We start from the raw sequence: 18,772 nt of genomic DNA, 5'->3' as shown, positions 1-18,772 counted from the left end.
GGCAACTGGAACTCTCCTGCTGGTGAGAGCAGAGACTGGAGCACACACTTTGGAGACCTGCTTAGCAGTATCTAAAGCATCTAAGCATGTACTTACCCTTGACCTAGTTATTCCATCTTTAGTTAAACAACCAAGGAAAATTAGCACCTCCATCCACAAAAAGACATGCACGAGAATATTCATAAGAGCTGCATTCATAAAAGCCCAAACCTAGAAACAACTCAAATGGATATGGAGAGATAAATGGATGAAGTGGGTAAGAGAATGGGTAAACTGGCATATTCATATAATTGAATACTATGCAGTTGGAAAAATGAATGAGCTACTGCTACACACAACAACGTGGAGGAAGCTCATAGACAATGTTGAAGTAAAATAGCCGGACACAAGAGTTCGTATGAGTCCATTTTTTTGAAGTTCAAGAGTAGACAAATGAAGCCATGAAGGCAGAAGACAGAAGAGAACGTTGCGGGTATGACTAGGGTGGGCACAGGGAGCCCTGCTGCTGTGCTGGGAAGGGCCTCTACTGATTTTGGTGGTGTTTAGCCAGGTGTGTATGTATATAAAAGCTCATCAATTGGTAAACATAAGATTTGTGCGGGCCGGGCACGGTGGCGCATGCCTGTAATCCCGCACTTTGGGAGGCCGAGGCAGGCGGATCACCTGAGGTTGGGAGTTTGAGACCAGCCTGACCAACATGGAGAAACCCTGTCTCTACTAAAAATACAAAATTAGCTGGGTGTGGTGGTGCGCACCTGTAATCTCAGCTACTCGGGAGGCTGAGGCAGGAGAATTGCTTGAACCTGGGAGGCAGAGGTTGCTGTGAACCAAGATCACGCCATTGCTGTCCAGCCTGGGCAACAAGAGCGAAACTCCATCTCAAAAAAAAAAAAAAAAAAAAAAAAAAAAAATGTGTGCTTTGCAGAATATGTGTTGCTCCTCAAAAAAATTAACAAAAAAGTACAAGGTAATTTCATATAAATATGCATGCTAAAAAGAAATTAAAAGTGAAGTGATGGGGGGATTGAGGGGCTGACTTATCAAGCTGAGGCTTGAATGGAAGGGGTGGCCACATAATCACCACAGGGACTGCCTTCTGGGAGAAGGAGAGGGGAACGTGCAAAGGCCCTGAGGCAGGATCTGGGGGTTTGTTGGGGGAGCCTAGTCATGGCCAGTGGACTGAAACATAGAGCTCGTGGGTGGGAAGCTGAGCAGGGCCGAGGCAAGCCCTCAGCGCAGTGGGAAACCATCAAGGTGTGAAGTAGGGGGCGCTGACAGAACTCTGAGGGCTCGGACGTGGGAAGTGAGGGAGAGACCTTTAATGACTTCGTTGTGTGGCTAGAACATCTGGGAAGGGGGGCTGGGATACACTGACTGAGTGAGGGAAGGGGCAGTGGAGTCAAGGTTTGCTTTGGACGCTGTAAGTTGTAGCCACTTGTTAGATGCCCTGTGGAGCTGTTGAGGAGCAGTGGGCAGTGGGGCTAAGTTCTGAGCCAGGCCCAGCCTGGAAATGGATGTCATAAGTGCACAGGGGTCTAGGGAGGCAGAGAGCGAAAGAGGAGACAGGAGTGTTTTAGGAAAGACTAGAGCTGCCTGAAGGTTTGGATCAAAACTGCGTTAAAAGTCCTTCTTCAACAAGCACTGAGCACCTACTCCGGGCCAGGCATGGAGAACCCAGAGGTGAGCGGAGTCCATCCTGCACTCAGTGCTGCCTGCTTCAGGCCAAATTTCCCCAAGCCCAGGCCACAGGCACTAACATGCAGATTCCCTGGGCTACCCAAGCCCCACTGAAACATAGTGGCCAGAGGCAGCTGCATGTTTCAAGTTCCCTGGGTGATTCTTTTGCACAAGAAAGCTTGAAAACCTTTCACTTTCAGTGGTCTAGGAGTAAGTGTGGGAGGTGTGTGTGTGTTGGGGGGTGGAGAAAGAGACAGCACAGGCAATTTCCTCTTTCCCTCTCCAAGAGCCGGGCTCTCCCAGGTTCAGGAAAGCAGGTCTGTGAGCTCTTGTGTGTGTGTGTTGGGCGGGGGGGAGCGGGGGGTGGGGGGCTGCGGGCACGGTGTCCCAGGAGGACAGAGTTTGCATTGATGAAAACCCTTCCCAGCCCTTTGATGCCTCTTTCTCACTGCCCTGAAGTTAACCAGCGCAGTCCTCCGTGCGTCCCGCCCGCTGCTGCGCTCACTCCCGGCCAGGATGGCATCCTGTCTGGCCCTGCTGCTGCTGGTCTCCGGGGTTCTGGCCCCTGCGGTGCTCACAGGTAAGGGGTGAAGGCCCTTGTCTCTGCCACCGCTAGCCTCCCAGGGCCGATAACTACCTTGGGGCCAGAATCTTCAACGTTCACTGGGGAGAAAGCCCCCTCACAGGAGATGGGACGACTATTTGAGGTGATTCTGCAAAGAGCTCTTGTGAGGCTGGTTGGCAGCAGCTGTGTGGGATGGACGTCCCAGGAAATTGTTAGCAGGAGGGATAATGGCCTCTGAAGGAGGACAACTTGGGGGGCAGGCCCAGGGATGTTTTGCTGTTGTGGGGATATGAGAATTGCTCTAGCACTTTAAAATCTGAAGTCTCCCAGGTCTGGGAGGCAGCCGGGGCACCAGGCACAGGACAAGCAGCTGAGGGGCCAGAGGAGGGAAGAGCCTCGCTGATTACTTTCAAAAGCTTCCCTGCTGGTTTCTGCGATGTCCTTAGAGAATGAAGACCCAGGTACTGTCCCCATCTGGGGAAAGGCTCCAGAGAGAGAGAGAATACAAGGCCCAAGATCCCTCTGCGAAGCGGTGTGGACCTCTGGACTGAGATCAGAGTGGCGGAGTCTGGGGTCCCACGAGAGGGAGGCCTCTGGAGGGGAAGACTGGCCCAGGCTGGCTTCAGAGCCTGAGAGACAAACAGCGCAGATGGGTTACAGGTGGTCTTTGCTCCTGTTGGCCGGGAGTTGGACCAAAGGGCAGCCGGCTTCTGTGTCACAGTAGCGGATTTCAGGGACGCCGCAGCCTGGGCCTTCTGGAGGGTGCCCGTGGATCTGTGAGAAAGGTGGACCGCAGTCATGAGAGCATGGCCTGGGGAGAGCTTCTGGGGGACGACAGGCCTGGGGAGGCCCCCTCGGCCACACCCTGGGAGGTCTGGGTGACAGCGAGGAGCCCCAGGGACTATTGGCTTCTCCCTGGACGCCCAGGAAGAAGCTCGAGGCCAGGGTGTGCTCAGTCTTGACCGGGCGAATTCTTAACCTCTCTGTGCCTTCTCCTCATCTGTAGGATGGTGACACTGCCATGCTCTGCCTCACTTGCAGGGGGCTGTGAGGCCTCGTGAGTTCAGATGTGCGGAGCTTTTGGGATGGGCCCCACATCCAGTTAGCGCTCAGTGAACATCAGGGGAATGCGGATTCCGGGGTCCGAGCTCCTCCCTGGCACAGGGTGGTCTCAACAGAACTCTACTTCCTCCCGCAAGCTGGGAGGGCGCCAGCCTGCCTTGTAGTGGAAGAGGCGCCAGCCTAGGCGAGCCATGCGGTGTCCCCAGGATGGGGGGAAGGGACCTAAAGGGGAAGGTGGCATCTTCCATGGCTTGGATCCTGGGGCTGTGATCTTTGCAGCCCCCTCACTGGGATGAAGCTGCTTCTCCAGCCTGGTGGTCCATGTGGGCCGAAGGGGAGGCCCTGGCTCCTGCCTGCTGGGCCCGGGCTGCCTGTGGCTCCTGCCCAGGTTCCTGCTCCTGTGTGGCTGACCCTCCCGGCCCAGGCTGCCGGCCAGAGTTCCCAGGCCAGACTGTCCCTAATCATTGTAGGCGGGTGGGCTTCCTCTGCCACCACAGGATGCCTTGGGGACAGCCAGGACCTCACCTGGCCTCACTGCCCCACTTCCCTCCATGTGTCCTACCAAGAGCAGGCAGGCCCCCCGCAGGGGCCAGACCATACTTTCCTAACCCCGGAGTCTCTGGGGTTCTGGCTGTTGTTCTTGCGAGAGCATTTGGGAAGCTCTCAGCACCCCACCCCTGGGCTGGGAGCTCTGGGCAGGTGTGTACACGGCCCTCTGCTCTGTGGGCTGGGGTCCTGTAGCAGACAGGAAGGGAAGGAGCGGCCTTGTGGGCTGAGGTCCAGGCCCCATCTGAGGCACAGGCCCTCCCTGTTGGGGGCCTGTGGCCTCAGCTACTGAGGTGGGAGCAGGCCGGGCTGAGCGGGCAGGAGGCCAGGGCAGGGATGAAAAGGCCCTTCATGGCCCACACAAAGGCTGTCTGTGAGCAGAGGTGCCTGGCCTCAGGGCCCTGTGGTCAGAACAAACTTATTTACCAAAAGGCAGCGCGGCTGGGGCCAGTGGGGCTGGGAGAGAGCCCGTGGTGCCCAGGCCTGTGGCAGTGCCACCAGCCCCTGCTTCTCTGGGTCAGAGCACGTAGTCACACCACATGGCTAATTCTGGTCAATGGAGTCTGGGCCTCATTACCACCATGGAACTTTCTTGGGGTCCTCCGTGCCCCCACCTCTTTGCCAACCTCACTTTCTGTCATCCTGGCCTATTCACTGCCCGCCTGGCATGCCATGAGTTCCGTCCTCCACACCTTCGCTCCTGCCCCATCTCCGCCCTCCCCAGACAGGACTCCTGCTGGGAAACTGCTCTGCTCCCAGCTTCCCAGAAGGATGGATTTGGGGGAAGATGGGAATTGCCTCTCAGCTTTGCTTTCCCTTCTTCCTGGGGTAAATTCTAGAAACATAGATGAGGATAAGAAGTGCCTCAGCCCCTCCCCAGCAGCGGTACCCCTTTTCCTGGTGGATCGGTGGCTGAGTGCAGGCTGTCATTCCGAGCCTATGTGTCTGCCACTTGGGCACCAGCCTAGGTTGGCAGGGAGCTGGTGGTCGCTGGGGCCCTGGCTGCTTGGGTGCAGATGGGTACTGGGCCACCCTGTGAGGGATTCCTGTGGCGGCCAGCGGCTGCAGACCCATAGCAACTGGGCTTGTGTCCAGAGGCACACCCCAGGCCAGACGCAGCAGCTGAAGATGCTGGTGTTCACACAGTTACCTCCTTGTGCAAGATGCTTGACAGCATAGTCTGAACCCCCATTTCACAGGTCAGGAAGGTGGATTGGGGCATGAAGTCCAGGGTGAGAGCCTGATGGAGCAAGGATAGGCCCCAGCCCTCCTGATTAGAAAGCTTCATGGCCTGGCTGGACAGGAGGCGGCTGTGTACAGTGGGAGGAGGCCAGGGCAGGTATGGCTGGTGGTAGGGGCAACAGAGACAGGCTGGGTCACAGGGGACAGATGGGGACATGGCCTGAGTGGGGCTCCCCACTGCCCTGCTCAGAGGGTACTGTCAAGGGTGGTGGCTCACCCCTGCTGGGCTGGCCCGGGGACTGAGTCCTGCCTTCTCAGGGGCTGGAGGCCTGCCACTCCTCGGCTGATTCCCGCAGATGCCACCCGGGTCAGCTGGGCCTGGTACCCAGCAGCCCTGCCACGGCCTCCAGATGCAGGGAGGTGCCTGCCTGCCAGTCTGTCTTGGGTGTGTCATTTGTCCATTTCTTTGGACATGTTCAGGCAGTCAGTGAGCCTAGACCCTGGTGCCTGCCAGGCGGTGGGCACACTCAGGCCTTTTACCTGCCCAGCCCCCAGAAGCCTGAGGCAGCACGCCAGGGGCCTGGGACCTTCCATGGGGGCTGCAAGGCTGCAGACCCCTGCCTCTCTGGCTGTGACATGGGAGGCCTGGCTGGGTCACTTCCCCTCCTCTCAGGGTGGTCTTCAAGGTTGGTGGGAGGCTGGAGAGACATCCGTGCTGCAGTGCAGCCTTGGGCCCCTCGGGAGGGAAGCCTCCCCCAGTTGGGGGCCAATGGGCCTTCCACCCCTGGGGCCTCCTGCCAGAGGTCTTTTCTGGAAAGGGGTTCTGCCTTGGGCCTGCCCTGGGGAATGTGGCAGGTCAGGTGAAAGGTGAGCAAGCTGTCTCAGAGCTCAGCCTTGCAACTGACCTCTCCAGGCTTGAGAGAAGCCCGGAAGCCAGGGACCTGCTAACATTTTATTGTGGAAAGATGTGAAGTTTACAGAAAAGTTGCATAAATACTCCAATGAACTCCAGGAGTCCATCCACCTAGTCTCACCAACTGCCAACATTTTGCTACATTGCTGAATCCTTTTTGTATCTGAATGCTGAAATCATTTGAGAGTAAGTTGCAGAAGTCATGTTCCTTTGCCCCTAAATTCTTCTTAAGAACAAGGACAGGCCGGGCACAGTGGCTCACGCCTTTAATCCCAGCACTTTGGGAGGCCGAGGAGGGTGGATCACCTGAGGTCCGGAGTTCGAGACCAGCCTGACCAACATGGAGAAACCCCGTCTCTACTAAAAATACAAACGTAGCTGGGCGTGGTGGCGCATGCCTGTAATCCCAGCTACTCCGGAGGCTAAGGCAGGAGAATGGCTTGAACCCAGGAGGCGGAGGTTGCTGTGAGCTGAGATCGCGCCATTGCACTCCAGCCTGCGCAACAAGAGCGAAACTCCGTCTCAAAAAAAAAAAAAAAAAAAAAAAGAACAAGGACATTCTCTTACACACCAGAGTCAGCTATCAAAACCAGGAAATGAGCACTGAGGCAGTCCTAAGCCACACCCTGTTCAAACTTCACCAACGGACCCCAGAGTCTCCAATCACAGGCCTGTCCCTCCCCATCCAGGAACACTGAGCTGTCTCCTTAGTCTCTGATCTGGAGCCTTTCGGCCTTTCGGCCTTTCTTTGTTTTTCCTGACTGACATTTGGGAAGGCCCGTTTACTTTAAGACTGACCCTGAGTCTGGGTTGGCTGATGTTTCTGCGTGGTTTGCCCTAGATGGACACAACTGGCCAGAAAACCCTGGAAGGACCTCTGTGTCTTCTTGAGCATCCCCCTCTCTGGGTGCTGGTGAACCTATGAGGAGGGCAAGTGTCTGGCTTGACTCTTGCCCCAGCGCTCAGGGATGGAACCCACAGGGACAAAAGGTGCCCTAGGGTCGAGGGCTGGCTGGCAGGGTCTGTTCACAGAACGGTGCCTCCCTACACTGTTTCTGGGCAGCACAACCGCTCCTGCAACTGTCCAAGGGCTTCAGCCCACCTGTGCTCACCACCACGGCACCTTATCCCCAAGCCTTGGCTTTCTTGTCTCTGAAATGGGGATAAAAACAGTTCCCACACCACAGAGTAGCTGGAGTCAAAGAGATGAGGTGTGGGGACATCCCCAAGCTCATCCAGGGGACTGGCTTGAGGGTCGAGTGTCCCTAGATCACAGTCTCTATCCCAGTTGAGATTAGGGCATGGGGCCGGCCGCAGTGGCTCACACCTGTAATCGCAGCACTTTGGGAGGCCAACACGGGCGGATCACCTGAGGTCAGGAGTTCGAAATCAGCCTGGCCAACATGGCAAACCCTGTCTCAACTAAAAATACAAAAATTAGCTGGGTGTAGTGACAGGTGCCTGTAGTCCCAGCTACTCTGCAGGCTGAGGCAGAAGAATCGATTGCTTGAACCCGGGAGGCGGAGTTTGCAGTGAGCCAAGATTGTAACACTTCACTCCAGCCTGGGCGACAGAACAAGACTCTGTTTCAAAGAGAGAGAGAGAGAGAGAGAGAGAGAGAGAGAGAGAGAGAGATTAGGACATGGGCAGGCCTGCCCTGCTAACACTGTGATGTCAGATGGTCCGGCTGGGCTGGAGAGGCCAAGAGCCGACCTACCATCCCCATGTTGAGCTTTCCAGCATTTCTGGGGCCTCCTGTCTGGTTGACGGGGATGGATGGCCCAGGGTTGGAGTGGTGGTCAGGGGAGGACAACTGGGGTGGGCTGGCTGGTAAGGATACAGGGCGGGGGTTATCATGCAGGCGTTACAGCCTGTGTTTTCTGCTGGACTGAGAATGTCTCCTTCCTGCTCTCTGGTCCCTGGGTACCCCAAATCCTGCCAACTCCCAACCCTATGAGCAGAGAAGGGCTTTGCAGGGGGCACCTCCCTTACACTGAACAGACACTCCTGCCCACCCACCGGCCCTGCCCTACGGGAGGCAGCAATGCACTGGCTTCAGATTCTTAGCCTGGGAAATGTGAGGGCTAGTGCAGCGCTGAGCCCAGACCCCTCACACAGCGCCACCCGCAACTTGCTTAACCTAGAGGTGGGGGGTGACGTCCCTGTCTGCCCTGTCACCTGGGGCCCCAGCACCTCTCCTTGGCTTTGCAGATGATGTTCCACAGGAGCCCGTGCCCACGCTGTGGAACGAGCCGGCCGAGCTGCCGTCGGGAGAAGGCCCTGTGGAGAGCACCAGCCCCGGCCGGGAGCCCGTGGACACCGGTCCCCCAGCCCCCACCGTTGCGCCAGGACCCGAGGACAGCACCGCGCAGGAGCGGCTGGACCAGGACGGCGGTACGGGCGGGGCGGGGGAGGGAGGAGAGAGGGAGAAATTAGGAGGGGCGGGCGGCACGGGGAGGAGGGCCGGCCAGGCGGGGGCTAGCAGGTGACGTGGTCCTCCGTCCTCCGCAGGGTCGCTGGGGCCCGGCGCCATCGCGGCCATCGTGATCGCCGCCCTGCTGGCCACTTGCGTAGTGCTGGCGCTCGTGGTCGTCGCGCTGAGAAAGTTTTCCGCCTCCTGAAGCGAATAAAGGGGCCGCGCCCGGCCGCGGCGCGACTCGGCTGCACTCCTCACGCGCCTGTATGTCCGCGCGTGCGTGTCCGCGCGTGCAGGTGTGCCAGAGTGTGAGCGCGCGCAGGCGAGCGCTCAGGGCGGGGGTGCGCGCGGGGCCGAGGGTGGGTGCCGTGCACGCGCGCTGGTCCGAAGGCGCGCCCAAATTCCCCGCAGGGGCGCCGGGGCGTGCGTGAGCGCACAGCATGTCCGAGCCCGCCTGCGTGTGGCGTGCACGTGGGCGCGCGCACGGCCGCGCGGTTCGGCGTCCGCGTGCACCATGGCTGGAGTGCCGCAGGAGCGCGCCTTATGTGCGTGCTCGGTGCGCGTGCGCCGGGGCCGCCAGGGCATCGGAGCGGGTGTGTGGCCAGCGGTCTTAGCCCGGCCTGGGGCACCGTCACGGCCGGGGCCAGGCCACGGGCGGCTCCTTCTTCCTCCTTTGCCTGGGCCCGGGCCGAGGCGGTCGCCGCGCTCCCCGGGGCCTGCCCCCCATCCCGCTCCGCTGGGGTTCGGAGCGCGTTCCGTGAGGAGGGAAGCGCGAGGGCAGGAGAGGCCGACGGAGACCCCGGGGCCCGCCGCTCCTTGAGGCCGGGCTGGGGGAGGGCGGGGGCCGTCGGTGCTCCCAGCCAGAGGCCGCGTTGTTTCGGGGGACGTCTTGACTCTGAGTCCCGCAGCCAGGGCCCCATCCGCGGGCTCAGACCAGCAGCCCCAGGGCCCCCGGGAACCCCTTTGCCCAAGGAACCTCAGGAGCAGGATGAGTCAGAGAGTCGACCCCGGACACTGCCCGCCCCTGCTTCCTACTCTCACCCCCAGGCCTGGCTGGGAGCCGGCAGCCCCATGCCCACGGTTCGTTTGTTCAGGGAGAGAAAACGGCTTTCCCAGCTCTACTCACCCCACTTCACCCTCAGAGCGTCAGGGAGGAGTGAGGGTGAGGAGCCTGGTCCAGGGTCCCCACCTCGGAAGCATTTAGAGATGTAAACTTTGATCCTTTGATCATTTAACCTGCTTGGCACAGCAGGAAGTGAGAACTTGGTCCCTACCCCAGTCCACAGGGCCTTTGGAGGGAAGGGCTGGACAGTTTGGAGGCCAGCAGACCCCTTGGGGACAGCTTAATGCGTCTGAAGGTTCCTGAGTGGGAATGCTGGCTGGAGGGCAAGCTGCTTCTCTTTTTTAAAAAGTCATTTTCTCTAGCAGCTGTTTTGGCCCCTTTGGTGTCCCTGAGCTCCCCATGGCACTGTTTCCTGCCGTGACTTTCTCTTCCTGGACACTCGAGCCCAGGTGGTGCCCGCGCACCTCTCACACACTGGGGGATGGGGGTCAAGGCCTCATCCAAGTCTGCTATCAGCTTCCCACTCGACCAGTCTCCCCCAAATACACTGTGAGTTAAATGATTCTGCTTATAAAGGAGTGCTATGAAACTGACCTATTTTCCTAATTGGTTAACTTTTCATCTCACATAACCTCGAGTAACCAAAGCCTTCATCAGAGTGGACGATCCAACTCAATATGCTGTTTCCCAGCCTCAAAAGGCACGGGGACCAGTGGCCACCCAACTCCTTCCCAACCCTCCCCTCCAGGGGAGGGGCCCCCTCTTTCCCCGCTCTGCAAGCACGCCCCCACCAACGGGTGCATCACAGCCCCACTGGGACCAGGGGGCCTCCCTCTCCGGTGGAACCAGTGTCACATGCCTGTGCATCCCTGTGATTCTCAGAGGGTCTGAGGTCCAAGCACCCTGCTGTGGCCTGTGGGAAGACGCTACAAAGTCCCACCCGATCTAAACCAGAGGCCTGTTCTGGCGAGCAGGGAAACGGTGTCCTGGCAGAGAGCGTGGTCCTGGGCACACAGGACCCCTCAGCACACTGAGGTGGAGCTGGGGCGAGGGGAGGGGGTGCAGCTCAGGGTAACTGAAGGTGTGAAGGGCCCAGGGCCTGTGTCTGGGCAGTGCAGGAAGTCCCAGCCCCACTCCTGTGGCGAGATCCCCTGTAGGGCCCCCCGCCATAGACACTTAGGGGACTCTGCGGTCTTCCAAAGCTGTGTCCTCACTTCCACTGCAGCAGAGGGGCGTCCCCAGCTCCGTCTAACAGCCCCTTCTGTTTCTGGAGTCTACAAGTGGAGGCCCAAATCCGTTCCCGTGCTGCGGCGAGGCCCTGGCTGTTCCTTCCTCTCTGGAAACCTCCTTGAACCCTTCTTTTGGGACATGCCTCCTCCACCAGCCTTGAAGGGGTGCTCCTCTCTCACTGCCTGGAACCAAACGCCCCCTTCCTTTGTGTACGAGGGCAATAAAGAGTAGACCTTCATCTTCTTTATTTTATATATGATGCTTCTTTTAATGCAGCCAAAAGTGATATTTGCTTTTCTCAGAACCATAATCGATACAAGATGCAGTGACCAATTCATTCCTTAAAACACCTGGGCTCCTTAAGGGGCTAGAAGACACAAGTTACATCCAGCCCATCAGGGATCCAGAGGCGGGAGGGGTCCCCAGCCAAGCTCTGGCAGGCCTGCCGTGGAGCAGGGCCTGACCGTGCAGCCAGAGGCTGGCAGAGGCCTGGGGAAGGGTGGACAGACGCAGCTGGGCTCTCAGTCCTGGGAACCAGAGACCAAGGGCTGCTCATCAAGTTCTGTCAGGCAAGGGCGGCCTCATCTGTGCCTGGTGGATTCTAACTGCTTCCAAGGTAGAGGAGGACGCGTGCAGGAAATCGTGTCGATTGTCACCTTCTGCCTGCCTCCCACAGGGACACTCTGGGTTGGGAGCCTCTTCCAGTCCCTGGGGGCCAGGGGCGTGGGGGGCCCTGGAGTGTGCCCATCCCCTTCCACCCCCTTGGAGGCATGAGGGAGGTGGCGTAATACTGCTGAAACCTTCTTGTTTACAAATGCATCAGGAGAGGCTTGGGCACCCTTTATCCAGTTTGCGAGCAAGGGGCCAAGACACGTGAGCACTCACTGCGTGGGCAGGGATGAGGGCCGGGCACCCCAAGCCAGATCCTGCCACCTGGGGAGGCGCTGGCCTGTGCTTCCCAGAGCCCCCCACCTTCTGTCAGGGTCTCGTGCAGGCCCTGCTCCCCTGGCCCCCGGTTGGGGTCATTGCCGATTCCGGCTGCCCAGCTTCCTGCGGTCCTTGTTCTGGCTGCGCTGAGGGTCATCCATCTTGTGGACACGGAAACATTCCTTGAGGTTCTGGGACCGGATCTTGGGATTCAAGATCTCCTCAGTCATGGAGCTGGGGAACCAGCCTCTCTCCTGGTCGTGCAGACGCTCGCCAAAGATCCACCCTGTGCAGGGAGGGGAGGGAGAGAAGGTCAGGTGCTCCTGCAGGGCACAGGCTGCAGAGGCTCCCTCCTGGCCAGGGCCGCCATCTGTGGTGGGACACTAGGGGTCCAGCTGGCCTTTCCCAAAAGGCAGCGGCTCTGCACACCTCTGCCGAGATGCTCAGACTGGAGTCACCCCCATAAACTGGGAGGTGCGTGGGCACCTGCACAGAACAAGGCCTGCTCTGTGCCACCCAGTTCCACGTTGACTTTGGAACCCACTCTGGGACCCTCAGCAATTCTATGCTGCCCTACACGAGCCCAGGAGACCCCAAGGGCCACTCCAAAAAGCTGGAGGCATTCAAGGGGCTGGTGGGGGTGGCAGGTGAGCACGTGGTTAGCCGGGCTGGACTGTGTCATTAGCCTCTTGTTGGGCCGATCCTCCCAGGCTTGGCCTCCTGAGGGCCGGTGTGGTCAGTGGAGAGGGCCCATCGTGAACTGGCAACACGAGTAGTCTCAGCATCATCTGGCTTCTCCCTGCCCTGTTTCTCCACCTCTCCCATCCCCTAGAGATCACCAGGCCTTTGCTCAGAGCCTGTGGCTGATCTGTAGTGTGTCCCAACCTGGGAGCTAAGAGGCCTGGGGCGTGCCCTCTGCAGGTCTCATTTGGGAGGGGAGCAGGCTGGTTATATTCCGTGGGAAGAGGGCAGGAGAGCCCCTGGGCCTTTGGGAACAGCCCACAAGAGGGACCCCTGGAGAAGGCCTCCCCTGGAGGTCACAGCCTGAGGCCTTCTACCAGGACCCCGCAGGAGAGGAGGAAGCGTGGAAGATGTGGTTGTATACTTTGGGGATTTGGATCAGGAGCAATTACTGTAGAGACAGGGATGTGATTTGAAAAGGGAGAGGGGGTCAGTGTTCAATTCTACAGGGGCTGGGAGGAACTTCGCTTGGTACTGATGACAGCAGCAGGGGTGGCCAGGAGCTGGGGGCGGCTTCTTGGCCCACATAGGGCACCGAGCCTGGTGGTCACAGGCTTTACCTGAAGCTGCAAGTACAGGTCTGGGTCAGGTCAGGGTTAGGATGTTCCTGGTTGTCCTCCCTCCCACTGTGATGGGGGTGCTGAGGCCAGGGCCAGGGGAGGGGGACACGAAGCCACCTGCTTGGGCTGGGCCTACTGTGAAGGAGGAAAGGTGGGGCCTCCTGGCTCTAGGGGAGGACAGGGAGGCACTGGAAACAATTCCTCCTTTACGCTGAGGAAAGGCCAGTGAAGCCAGCATGGGCGGTGTCCAAGCAGAACGTCTCGGGGAGCAAGAGACATGGCAGGGCACCAGCCTATCAGCCAGTGGTGGCATCTGTTTCTCCACCTCCCCCTCATCCCTTGCGGGGCAAGGCTCCGTGCGGGGTCCCCTGGGGGTCCCGAGGGGAGGTCCCGGGGCCTCACCGTCGTCAGTCTTGTCCAGGATGTTGAGGATGTCGGCGAGCTCCAGCGTCAGCTCGTCTGGCTGCTGAGCCACGTATGGGTGCACGCACTGGACCTGGGGGCAGTCTGAGGGACAAGAGGCACGGGCACGTCCCCACCACCGCACCACCCACCTGCCCGCTCCCACCAAGCCTGCAGCTGAGCCCTGCCTAGAATAGGAAAACTCCCACAGCAACTGGAGAAGGGCTCGTCTCAGGAAGAGGAGGATTTGTTTCCAAAGAAAACGTTATTAACATAGTCAGGAGTTCTGGGAAGAAATACATGCATAAAGGCTGTGAGGGGGCCTTAGTTTAAACTTCAGAAGGAACTTTTTGTACCTGGGATATGGCCCTGGGGGTGGTTTGGGGTGGTCAGGACAGGGTTCACGTGATCAGGGTTAGCAGCTTCTCCATAAGGCAGCTGGAGTTGTGCTTTTTCTTTTTGAGACAGAGTCTCCCTCTGTCACCAGGCTGGAGTGCAGCGGTGCAATGTCAGCTCACTGCACCCTCCACATCCCAGGTTCAGGGGATTCTCGTGCCTCAGCTTCCAAGTAGTTAGGACTACGGGCGCACACCACCACACCTGGCTACTTTTTGTATTTTTAGTAGAGATGGGGTTTCGCTGTGTTGGCCAGGCTTGTCTTGAGCTGACCTCAGGTGATCCACCCGCCTCAGCCTCCCAAAATTCTGGGATTACAGGCGTGAGCCACTGCACCTGGCTTTTTTCTAGTTAATAAGCTCTTCAGACAACTGGCAAACCTAAAACAGCAGTGGAGTTTGGTCCAAATTCCTCCTGGTGACTTTGTGGTACCTGTCACTTAAGGCCCATCCAGCATTCACACAGTGTGGCCATGCCAGGTTATTGGCCGGTACGAAGTTTCCAGTAGGAAGGAGCCCCTGGAGGCCCGTGCTGGCCTCTGACACCACCAGCTCCGGGAGGGCTTCCCTCCAGGCAGGGCACACCGTGCATCTGCGGCATCAGGCAGGGCCAGCCCAAGCACAAATGGTGCCCCCTTACCCACCGGTGACTTACCCAGCAGCCGGGATGTGAACGAGACAAACTTGGTCCTCCTGTTGGGGGCCAGCGAGGTCATCCAGCGCTTCATCTCACTCCTGGAACAGGGAAGAGGACAGTGCCCCAACTGCAGATCAGCGGCAGCCCCCCCAAGATGTGGCACGAGGCTTCCCCGCTAGCTGCCCCTCGGATCTGCGTCCGCCATCCTGAGCACTGCTCGAGCCCACCCCCAGGGACAGCTCGGGGGAGCCACAGAAACGGGCTGGTCCAGAGTCTGACACACACAGGAACCCACAGAGGGGCATGGGGGAGCCCCACTATGATGTTCCCGTGGATGCTTTCAGAAGTCAGGCAGTGAGGGTGAGCCCACAAGGTAACAAGTCCCACCAAATAACACGTAAGAGCACATTCCGTGGCCACAGCCACGCCACCAAAGCCACAGTTTCTCATCCCGACAGGTCCTGCCCTGGTCGATGTCAGCTGCAGCCCCAGGTCTGGGCAGGGGAGGATATCTGGTGAGTTGTGGGTAAGGGGCAGCTTCGGGGCCGTGGCGGGAGGAGGGCGGAGCTTCAGCTCAGCAGGCCACGAGGGAGTTCCGCTCCATGAGGGCAGTGGGATCTCAGCTCACTGTAACCTCCACAGTTCCAGGCTCAGGGCCTGCAAAGCATCTCTCCCCACATTTACCTTGCTTGTCCCTCTTGGGGAGCCTAGGGCTGCAGGGCAGGGGTCCCAGCTGCTCAGAGAGGTGAAGAGATGAGCTCAAGGCCACACAGCAAGTGGCAGCAGGGAGCAGGAAGATGGTGGTTCCCTACTCAGCCTGACTCCAGGGTTTTAAAAGGGCTCATCCAGAAAGAGGGACTCTCCCAGAGTCTGAAGCCCCAACACACACACACACACACACACACGTGCACACACAGGTACAAGCATCCAGGAACCTGCAGCCACCCCCAGCAGCCCCACAGAAAGTATTGGCGCAGGGTCTGGACGGGAAGGATGGGCAGGTCGGCCCCACGCAGAGCGTGTGTGGTGCCTTGTTCCACTTGGGGACAGGCCCATAGGCATCGAGGCCACACAGAAAGGTGCCACGGGTGGCACTGGGCGTGTGGCGGCGAGGCACTCACTGAGAGGACGCCTTTAGCATGTAGGTGGCCTCCCGGTCGTCTGCGTTCTCCAGCAGCCGCAGGATGAACACGTTGGCCAGCGTCTGGCCCTGGTCCTCCAGCTCCTCCACACGCAGCAGTCCCCGCGGAGCTGAGTCAAATACCTGGTACTTGTCTCTGGAGATGAGGGAGAAGGGCAGGCGGTGTCAGCCCCGAGGAGGCCTGTGGGGGTCCCAGGAGAGCCCCCCTTGGCAGGCCAACAAGCCTGGCTCCACAGCGCTGGCTGATCTTCACCTCCTTCCGAAGCTCCCACCTGAACGCCTGTCTCTTGCACCCCAAAAGGGCGACCCATCCCAGGTGCGGACAGTGGACAGCACCACGGTCCTGCCAACCCTGGCGACCCTACTACGGCTGCCCTGCTGAGCACTCGCTATGGATCAGATGCTGGGCTGGGCCCTTCACAGCCCTAGGAGTAAAACCCCCACTTTACAGGAGGAGAAACTGAGGCCTAGGAACGTGAAATAACCTTGACTAAAGGCCCAAAGCTGGGCCACAGCAGAACGGACCTTTAAACCTGACCGAAAAGCCCGAGCTCTGTCCCGACACCCCAACCTCCAGGCCACAATCAAACCCAATGCCCAACACGCTCCTCTGCCCACCAGAGCGCCTGGTGCCCTGGGCCCCGACTCACCCCGGAATCTGCCGGCAGATCACCAGCAGGTCATTGAACAGGAAGAGGTAAATTTCGTGGAAGAGCTTCTTGGTCCTCAGGGTCCTGGAGGTCTTGGGGCCTGACATCTGCTGCAGCTCACCCTGCTTCAGCAGCCAGCGGGAGTGGGAGATGATGGGCACCGACTGCAGCGGGAAAGGGTGTCAGGCGGGCTGTGCCCACAATGTCCCTCCCCAGGACATGCCCCCAGCGCTGCGTCTGTCACATTCCTTGACACCTGCCCAGGGCCCCGACACATGAGGCACAAGTAGGGGAAAGGCCGAGTTCTGGACAGATGCAGAGAAATAGCAGCGCTGTGTGTGTGTGTGGTGTGTGTGTGTGTGTGTGTGTGTGTGAACATGCACCCCTGTGGGCATGAGTGTGCTTGTGTGTGTGTGTGCTGTGCATGTGGACTTCTGTCTGTGTATGTGGACTGTGTTCTCTGTACCCACATGTGAGCTTAAAGTTATGTGCATGTGCTTGTGTGCATGTACACTAATGTTTACATGTGTGCACTGCTGTGTGGATACCGTGTGTGTGCCTGTGAGTGTGGCAGCTAGTGTCTGTCATCATTGCCCTCACCAAGCTCTGCCTGTGGGATACAGAATCAGAGAAGGGGCTGAGCTCACAGTAGAGAGGAAAGAATGGGACCCACGGGGCAAGGAGGCCAGGCCTGCAGCTGAACGGCCCGCCCAGCCAACGATGCAACTCAGGGGCAGGCACCTGGCACCAGCGTCAGCCCCGTTGGAGCTACATGGGATGCCCAGAAGACCGCCTCTGCCTCCTCTAGCGGGGCTCAGCTCCCAAACCAAGCCTGACCTCAGGGACCCTCTGTGGGCACAGTGTGCTGATGTGGCCAAGTTCTCAGAAAGTCAGGCCCCAGGGGACTTAGGGTCTCATGAATGCCTGAGGTTTTCTGTAAAGTTTGGGGGAAGCTGGTAACGTCCATATCCTCCTGGTTTGAGAATCCCTGGAGTAGCCCCCACCACATCCTCCATGTAAACTGACTGCTCAAGGCACGCAGCGGGCAGGTGAGAGCAGGGTCCACACCCTGCGTGGCTCTGGGCTGCACACTAGCCCCGCACTCCCATCTCTCAGGAGATAGGTCCGGGCCACCGTGGTGGTATTTGACGCCTGGTGGCAGGTGGGGTGGCTTCAGCTGGGGAGGTCAGGGGGCAGAGGGGACCCTAAGTGTGGCCAGTGACCAAGGACCTAAGCAAGGCCAGCCAGGCGCTGTGATCTGTGCCTCTGGGGCAGGGCCAGGGGCCCGTGCATGGGCACAGGCTCCACCAATCCCTCCGGTTCACCTTGATCTTGAACTCCATCTTCTTCTGAATGCTGATCATCTGTTCCGTGCGGCTCATTTTCCTGACGCCCTCATTGCATGCCTTCACCACCTGGGACAAGAAGGAGGACACTTAGGCCACCAAAGCCAGCTGTCCCAGCCCCTTCCTCCTGCTCGGTCAGGCCACAGAGAGGGCTGAGTGACCACCGTGACCAGGCACTGTGCCCACAGCTGAGGCTGGCTGGCCAGTCTCAATCGGACTGGAGCCCCTCTTTCTAGCACCTGTGGGGCAAAGGCAAGTGGGAAAACCTGTTAGTTTCAGTGGAGAAAGTTGGTGCCTTGCCCTTGCTAGAAGCAAACTCCAGAAAAACACAGTGAGGCATCCCTCCTCCTCTGTAGGCTGGACGGACCGGCAGGGCTCCGGGCTGTTCTCCCCACAGCCCCGTGGGAGGCCACCCAGGCGCCAAGGGACCTAACAATTCCACACTTCCTGGGACTCCTGAGGACTCGTTCTGAAGAAAGAAAATTCTGCATGATGCACGGGGCCTGGCACGGGCCAGGCTCGCCGCAGGCTCTCAGTCAGGGCACATAAATGAGCACCATGCCCAGAGAAGTGTGCGCGGGGCTCCTGCCGTGTTGTCTGGAATGAGAAACACGATCGCCAGCCTCAAAGCCATCCATGGATTCGATTAAAATAATTATGATCTATGCATATATGCAAGAACAGAAACCCAGGAAAGAAGCAGGGACTCCACATGCACTCGAATGCGGGGCAAAGCTGTTTCTAAACCACAAGCCCTTTCTGTAATGAATACAGTGGTGTGTGTGTGTGCTGTGTGTGCCACGTGTGCATGTGTGTGCTGTGTATATGCAGTGTGTGCTGTGCATATGTGCAGTATCATATGTGTGTGCTGTGTATGCATGTGCAGTGTGTACTGTGTGTGATATGTATGTGCCACATGTGTGCATCTGTGCTGTGTATACGCAGTGTGTGCAGTGTTTGTTGCTGTGCATATGTGCAGAGTGCTATGTGTGTGCATGTGTATGCTGTGTGTATGCATGTGCAGTGTATACTGTGTGTGATATGTATGTGTCATGTGCTGTGTGACTATGCGTACTGTGTGATGTGTGCTGTGTGTGTGTGCAGTGTTGTACTGTGTGTCATGTGTGCTGTGTGTGTTGCAGTGTGTACTGTGTGTGATGTGTTCTGCTGTGTGTGTGTGCAGTGTACTGTGTGTGACAAGTATGTGCTGTGTGTGTGTGCAGTGTGTACTGTGTGTGATGTGTGTGCTGTGGTGTGTGCAGTGTGTACTGTGTGTGATGTGTGTGCTGTGTGTGTGTGCAGTGTGTACTGTGTGTGAC

At 58.6% G+C, this 18,772-nt stretch overlaps 2 protein-coding genes across 3 annotated transcripts; one reads left to right on the top strand and one right to left on the bottom strand.

The window, feature by feature from the left end:
* Positions 1-999: 999 nt before the first annotated feature.
* Positions 1,000-10,901, top strand: LOC115834189 (protein SNORC-like). 2 transcript variants are annotated; one of them, XM_030808947.1, is made up of 4 exons: positions 1,000-1,680; positions 2,137-2,257; positions 8,157-8,339; positions 8,457-10,901. In XM_030808947.1, the coding sequence occupies exons 1-4, from the start codon at positions 1,666-1,668 to the stop codon at positions 8,564-8,566; spliced, it is 429 nt and encodes a 142-aa protein (XP_030664807.1). In that variant the 5' UTR covers positions 1,000-1,665; the 3' UTR covers positions 8,567-10,901. The 2 variants fall into 2 exon arrangements, with proteins under 2 accessions (XP_030664807.1, XP_030664808.1); XM_030808948.1 differs by lacking the exons at positions 1,000-1,680; positions 2,137-2,257 and adding an exon at positions 7,519-7,775.
* Positions 10,902-11,676: 775 nt separating this feature from the next.
* LOC115834188 (ephexin-1-like) lies at positions 11,677-17,522 on the bottom strand (the record flags this gene model as incomplete). Its single annotated transcript, XM_030808946.1, has 6 exons — positions 11,677-11,867; positions 13,285-13,389; positions 14,335-14,414; positions 15,438-15,593; positions 16,108-16,271; positions 17,433-17,522. Coding segments are annotated over 6 exons (786 nt in total), but the record flags the coding sequence as incomplete, so codon positions are not given.
* Between the last annotated feature and the right edge of the window lie 1,250 nt (positions 17,523-18,772).

This window comes from Nomascus leucogenys, unplaced genomic scaffold (genome assembly GCF_006542625.1).
Source record: "Nomascus leucogenys isolate Asia unplaced genomic scaffold, Asia_NLE_v1 001717F_26818_qpd_obj, whole genome shotgun sequence".
NCBI classification, from domain to species: domain Eukaryota; kingdom Metazoa; phylum Chordata; class Mammalia; order Primates; family Hylobatidae; genus Nomascus; species Nomascus leucogenys.
The sequence above is the reverse complement of the archived record's forward strand: the minus strand, read 5'-3'. Positions and strand labels throughout refer to the sequence as shown.